This window comes from Pituophis catenifer, unplaced genomic scaffold (assembly GCF_029215685.1).
Source record: "Pituophis catenifer annectens isolate HBS135680 unplaced genomic scaffold, rPitCat1.0.hap2 SCAF_1, whole genome shotgun sequence".
Taxonomy (NCBI): domain Eukaryota; kingdom Metazoa; phylum Chordata; class Lepidosauria; order Squamata; family Colubridae; genus Pituophis; species Pituophis catenifer.
In genome coordinates this window covers 347,774,770-347,781,714 of record NW_027256881.1, presented here as the reverse complement: position 1 = coordinate 347,781,714, position 6,945 = coordinate 347,774,770, and the positions used below count along the sequence as shown (strand labels likewise).

Sequence of the window (6,945 nt, the reverse complement as noted above, 5' to 3'; positions counted from 1 at the left end):
GGAATTTGTCTTTCGTTGCAAACTCCACAAACCAAGCAAGATCCCTCCAAAGGGGGAAAAACAATGTACAGGAAAGGAGAATGTGCAGAATCTGCCCAATTACACTTTTGAAACAAGAATGACAGGTGAAAGTTACAATATCTACAATGCCATTTATGCTGTGGCACACGCTTTACATGCAATGTTTGGACCCAGAGCCCAAACGACCATGATGAGGTTTGGAAAGAGGATCTCCAATGTCCAGTCATGGCAGGTAATTTCTGTAGCTTGTGAGTCAGTCCAAAGATGCTTCGAGAGGAAGCTCCTCATATGAGTTTCTTCAGTTACTGATTAATAACTCCCATATCAATCCATCTCAAAGCATATCAAAACAGCAATTATTAAAAACAGTTAAGAACAATATTTTTTATTAAAGTCTTGAATGAACTGTTGAATGTCAGCAGTTGCTCAAGTTCCATGGAGGAAGTGTCAGCCCAAGGCTAGATAGAAATCTGTGTCTGTTTGTTGTGAAATCTTAGCAGGCATCAATGCAGAACAATCTCAATTTTGCTCAGAATGTGCTCCGAAACCAACTCGTAATAATACACTCAATTTGTTTTAACCTTGGTTTATGTTTCCATGGCTTTGTATCCTGTGTGACCCTGCCCTTTTTGTTTAGTTTACCGTTTGTTGCACTACTCAGCTTGCTGTATGAAAACAGCTTCTGTTCAACAATGGATGGAAACTAACGAAGGAGAGAAGCAGCCTAGAACCAAGGAGAAATTTCTTAACATTGAAAACAACCAGGGCTATGGCTTGTCTTTGGAAGTCATGGCTGCCCCATTGCTGGAGGCATTTCAGAAGAGACAGGACAGCCACTTGTCTGAAATGGTAGATGGTCTCTTGCTTGAGCAGAGGTTTGGAGTAGAAGACCTCCAAGGTGCCTTCCCACTCTGTTGTTCTATGTTTCTAAATCAACCACAGCAAACAGCAGGATTCAAAGTGATCCTAATGGGCTCCTGATCTGAAATTCATGAGAATTTCCTGCATCAAAGGCTAAATGGTGGACCTCTCCAAACAGTGAAGTGACCAGCCAGGAAAGGTGCTTCCTTCTACATGGTCTCACTTGGTCAGAATGCACCTGGTTCCTGCATTCTGCTGCCTTTGACTAAGAGCTAGAGAAAGTCAATGGAATTTTCCATGGTTGTAATAGAAATTATTCATTTCTAAAATTCGTTTGTCAATTAACAAGACTTTGGGCCAGAGTAACTATTTGAAATGGCAGGTAGCCAAGAATCACAATAGGAAAACCCTATAATTAAGTTGTAATCTGGAACTAAAATTTTGGTATGTCTTGTATTTTGATGAAACTGGAGTTGGAAACCATGCCCAGTAATAAAGAGAAACTTTTATAGTTTCAGAGTTAAATATTTGGTGTTACTCCTGATTCTTCAGATCTTCACCAAGAGAACTTCTCTAGCTTCTCAGACAGAAAACCCATCTTCTCAAGATGGCCATCAAGTTATGATAGAAGACATGATGTCTCATTTGTACCTCCAGACCAAATACTCCAATTTCTGAAGGTCTCCTTTCTTTCAGATTCTTCCCTATTTGAGGAATGTGCAGTTCAACAACAGTGCTGGAGATGAGGTCTCCTTCTCAGAAGATGGACTGGGATCTGCTCGTTATGATCTTCTCAACTGGGTTCTCCTCCCCAATCAATCTTTTGTCCCCATGAAGATTGGGCAAGTAAATCCTGAGGCTCCCCCAGGCCAGGATTTCACCATTAACTCTAATGGAATTGTCTGGGCCACAAAGGTGAGGTGCAAGGAAATGTTGTAAACTCAGGGAAAGATTCATTCTCTTCCTTAGATGCAGAACATCTTTCCAACTGGAAAAATAATCAATTGAGTTAGAAATCATGGCAGTCATTTGGTGGAAAATCTGCTTTGCATGTAACACCTTTGAAGTCTGATTTGTGTCGTTCCACAAGGGGTTAGGCTTGGGACCAACATCTGCTTGAAATACAGGATGCAATTACAGCAAACAACAGTGATTTCCATGGAATTCAGTTGCATCCTCATGGTTCTTTCTTTTAGAAATTCTATGGTTCAGTCACAATCCTTCCTCTGCAGGATGAAACCCCAGTTCTAATCTCCCCCATCTATGGGTATGTCAATAATGCCAGTGGCCTGAATCTCTCAGGAGCTGTTCCATATTTCTGATAGACCATGCCAATGTATCTCTTTAGAAGAGAATCTGAACATAGAAGTAGGAATGAGGAAAAGAATGAATGCAGCAGATTTGTTGCTTAAGTAATTTCAAATACTGATCTTTTAGAGGATCCCCATTGCCAGGTGTGGCATGAAGAGGTGCCATGCAGGAGAGAGGAGAAGGGGGCAAGCAGATTTGCTGCTACCAATGTGATGCTTGTCCAGAAGGGACCATCTCTAATCAGACAGGTAAATGAGACTTCAAATCTAAATCTTTACGTATCAAGGAAGACATCCATTAAATCAATATATTTTTGTTATTCTGATCATTTTTTATAAAATTGATATGCATTCATACTTGTCAATAAAATGTTTTAGTTTATAGATCTAAACTGCCACAGAGGCCACCTTTCCCAACCCTCAGCAAGGATAGTTTGAGGGCACAATTTATGAGTCCCCAACATCCATTTCTGCTTCTACTTTCACATCCAATTGGGAAACAAACTTCCAATCTTTTCCTGAGTAAGTGGGATATGAGAGATAAGCTTTGATTTGATTATTTAGTGCCTGCTTCTTCCGGCATCTCTATCAACCTCTGAGGAAATGGACCTGTCAGAGAAAGAGGAGATCCATCTATTTATGTCTCTTTGACAGAGCAGGAGGGAGGAATGAACAGATTTGACCCACAAAGCAGAGAGATAAAGACTGTAAGGTTAAGGGATGATGTACACACAAACAAAACTCCAGAATTCATGGATAACAGATCTGTCTGTCTTCTGTGGGTTCCATTATAAAATGGGAGGAAAAAACAGGCAGCAATTTCAAACTGAAAGCCTCATTAGTCATGGAATTGCACAGTGAATGGACATCTGGAACTTAATCCTTGTCTCTGGCTAATCTACCCCCAGGATCATTTATTTATTTATTTATTTTATTTTATTTTATTGAGTTTGTATACCGCCCTACTCCCGAAGGACTCAGGGCAGTGTACAGCCATGGAATAAAACATATAAATACAAAATTTAAAATAGATTAAAACAAATTAAATAATTTGGCTGAACAAATTTAAAACCCCAATAGTTTTAAAACTAGATTTAAAATTTCCATATAAAAAGGGGAAAGACTTAGGTCAGGCCGGCTTGATGAAATAGGAAGGTCTTGAGCGCGCGACAGAAGGTACGCAGATCCGGGATCCTCCGTATCTCCGGGGGGAGCTCGTTCCAGATAGTAGGTGCCCCCACAGAGAAGGCTCTCCCTCTTGGGGCCGCCAGTCGACATTGTTTGGCCGACGGCACCTGGAGGAGCCCCTATCTATGGGAGCGTACTGGTCGATGGGAGGCTATTGGTGGTAGCAGGCGCCATGATACATGAAGGATGATTTGCTCTTTTTCATGACCCATAAGTTGCACTGTGGGTGATTTATGCGGGAGGGATAATGTGCATGGTAGTTGCTCAAGAAATCCTTAGATAAAAACCTCTGATTTCAGATGCAGCTCACTGTGAACCCTGCCCAGAAGACCAATTTCCCAACAAGGACAAGGACCAATGCATTGCCAAGAAGATCCATTTCCTTGCCTATCAAGACACCCTTGGATATACTTTAGTTTTTCTTGCTCTTTTTCTCTCACTGATCACATCTGCAGTCCTGCTTATTTTTTATAAACATCATGACACTCCGATTGTCAAAGCTAACAACCGAGATCTCACTTATATCCTCCTGGTCTCCCTCCTGCTCTGCTTCCTCTGCTCCTTCCTTTTCATTGGTCAACCAGGGAAGATCACCTGCCTCTTCCAACAATCTGCCTTTGCCATTCTCTTTTCCCTCGCAATTTCCTCTGTGTTGGCAAAAACTGTCATGGTGGTTCTGGCTTTCATGGCCACCAAACCAGGGAACAAGACAAGGAAACTCTTAGGAAAACCACTGACCAACTCCATTGTCATAGCCTGTTCCCTGGTCCAAGCCCTTCTTTGTGCCACCTGGCTGGGAACCTCTCCTCCGTTTATTAACTTGGACTTCCACTCCTTGTTTGGAGAGATCATCTTGGAATGTAATGAAGGCTCAGCTTTAATGTTTTACACTGTCCTCTCTTACCTAGGACTGTTGGCCCTAGTCAGTTTCACAGTGGCATTTCTAGCTAGGAAATTGCCTGACAGCTTTAATGAAGCCAAGTTCATTACTTTTAGCATGCTGGTCTTTTGCAGTGTTTGGATCACCTTCCTCCCCACCTACCTGAGCACCAAAGGGAAGTCCATGGTGGCTGTGGAGATCTTCTCCATTTTGGCCTCTGGGGCTGCTCTCTTGGCTTGTATCTTTTTTCCCAAATGCTACATTATTCTACTGAAGCCAAATCTGAATTGTAGAGAAAATATAGTAAGAAACAAGAATTTCTAACTAATGCAAAGATTGGCCTCATTTCTATTTGTCTTTCAGGCATATTTAGAATCTGATTTTTTTTTTTTAAAAAAAAAAACATTGACAAGAAGGAGGAACTTGTCCATTAAAGAATTCCTTATCAAGTTCTACAACTGGTTAAATGTCAGGTCTCATAGATCTCTATCGGGAAAGTACCATTCTGGCGGGAGGGGGAGGCTTGTGTGAGATTCTTTGTGCAGGGTTTCATTCACTTTGATTTGCTTGTGGGAAATAGGGAGGGGGAAAGGAATGTGCTTTGAGCCATCTGCTTTATCTCACCACTAGAGAAAGTGAAATTGAAGCACCTGGGAATTTACAGTTATCACCATCTCTACCAGAGGTTCTCAAAACATCTTTGCACTTTGGGATTGGGTCAAAGTTGAACTGGACATTGGGAGGGGCTTTGCTTGTAGCAGTTTAGCCTAATGCTTTGAGTGGGAAACTTTAGTTCCTGCCTATATTTCCTTTGCTATCACCGTCTTTCAATAAAAGTTCCCTTTCAAATGATAATTGTTTCAAGAGATCTGCTTTCTTGAGAAGACTGGTGAGGCAGGACCTTACATTACAATTTACCTGTGGTCAGCAACGATCCTCCAGTCTTTGTTTATCATGTTTTCAAAGTGTCCTCAGTGATGTCCAGAGCCCTGATTTGATGGGAAGCTTGTTCATAAAGATGTGTTTATTATTAAAAAGAGAATTTTCTCATTTTATTCCTTTTAATTTAGTTCATTTTTAAGTTAGTATTTTAAAGGGATGTGTTCAGTATTCATGTTTTTAAGCAAATATGGTTGTTTCCTTAGATAACTGAGGCATTATAGAATTGCCTACCACTATTCAATGATTTTTGAAATGGTGGAGTTTGAATCTCTCTCACATCCAGATCTGCTATACTTCCTTGTCAATGTCAGGCAGAATTTTCCTGAGATGGATGAGCAAAGTATGTCTTAACTGTTTCCATTATATAAATAACCTCTCATGATATTTCATCTCTTGGACATCCTTGGTGAACGAAGGTGGTCTATGAGATCTTTGTGCACAGAGAGTCTGCAAAGGAATAATTTGACCCAGGATCACAACATAATTTTCTTAATGGGTATCTGTTACTAGCAATGCCATCCAGAGCATGAGAGTCATCTCAGCTTCTTAATGTAAATCAGGAGGCATCTGTCAATCACCCAGTCCTGTGACATGTAGTTATTTAAAGGTGATAACCGGCACCTTGAATGGTGCCTTGGGGGAACCTGGAGGCCACTGCAATTTATGCAACAGAAGTCTGAAATGGGTGAATCTAGAAGGGTCCAATCTTGTGGGCTTCATCTTGGACCAGCTGCAGTTTTCAAGGGGTCTTCAAGGGTAGCCCTAATGCAAGAACATTGCAGCATGAAACAGAAGAGATTGTTTATAGCTCAGGTTTAGATTGTGGCAGTGGTTTGTTTTCCAATGAGATTTGATTATTGGTTTTCCGTCCTGCATTTCATTCCACAGTGGGTTTTGGATGGAGGGGGCCTGAAGGATTAAACAGTCGTAATAGTCACAAAAACATTACAATTGGTTCTTGTTGAGCAATGATGATGAAAAAGTAACTTTGCAACTTATCACATTGACAACATTTGAATGTTTGTAAAGCACACAAAAACTGAAGTCATAATTCTTGCAACAGTTTCACTTGGCAAACACTTCCGACATGATTTTCAAAGCAGCCACCACTGATCCCATTTAATTATGGTCACTTAGAAAATAGTGAGCACTTCTGTAATTGTGCCATGCAGCTGTGTTTGATGGTTGATGACATTATAGACCACCAAGAGGTCATATTGAGCCAGAATGGATGCACTGGCCTCATCCTGCTCCTTCCAAAGTTCATCTAAAAGTTCAACTCATGCCATTTCCATCCCATTAAAGGCCTGAACTTTCACAGAAATCAGGATTTATCAAAGTTCCACTAAAATTGTCCAGTATGGTAAGACCCATGAATTGTTTCTTGAATATTAGCCAAACCAAGTAATCATTCATAGGTGGATGAACACATCCATCTTTCAAGGATGAATTCATGCTGGGAATCTCTCAACTGTAGCTTTGTTCCCAAGAACTCCTGACTTTCTGCCTCCACTCTTCCACCCCTCTTGCCTCCATCGCCTCTGTTGCTCTCATGCAAGTTGACTCTCCACTGCTCAATTTCGTTCTGTTTAACAAACTTAACTTGTTGGAGGAGTGGCAGAACCTGGGCATGGAGTTAAAAGAGGAATCAGCCTAAATTCTCTACATAGCCACAAATAAACTAAGTCCAATCCCTCATGAACTCCATTAACCCTTAGTGCTAAACATTAATTGAGAAAGTTA

General features: G+C 40.9%; 1 protein-coding gene across 1 annotated transcript; it reads left to right on the top strand.

Moving 5' to 3' along the window:
• Positions 1–208: 208 nt before the first annotated feature.
• Positions 209–4,536, top strand: LOC139312465 (vomeronasal type-2 receptor 26-like; the record flags this gene model as incomplete). The annotated part of the gene is made up of 3 exons (XM_070937286.1): positions 209–269; positions 659–919; positions 3,680–4,536. Coding segments are annotated over exons 1-3 (1,179 nt in total), but the record flags the coding sequence as incomplete, so codon positions are not given.
• Between the last annotated feature and the right edge of the window lie 2,409 nt (positions 4,537–6,945).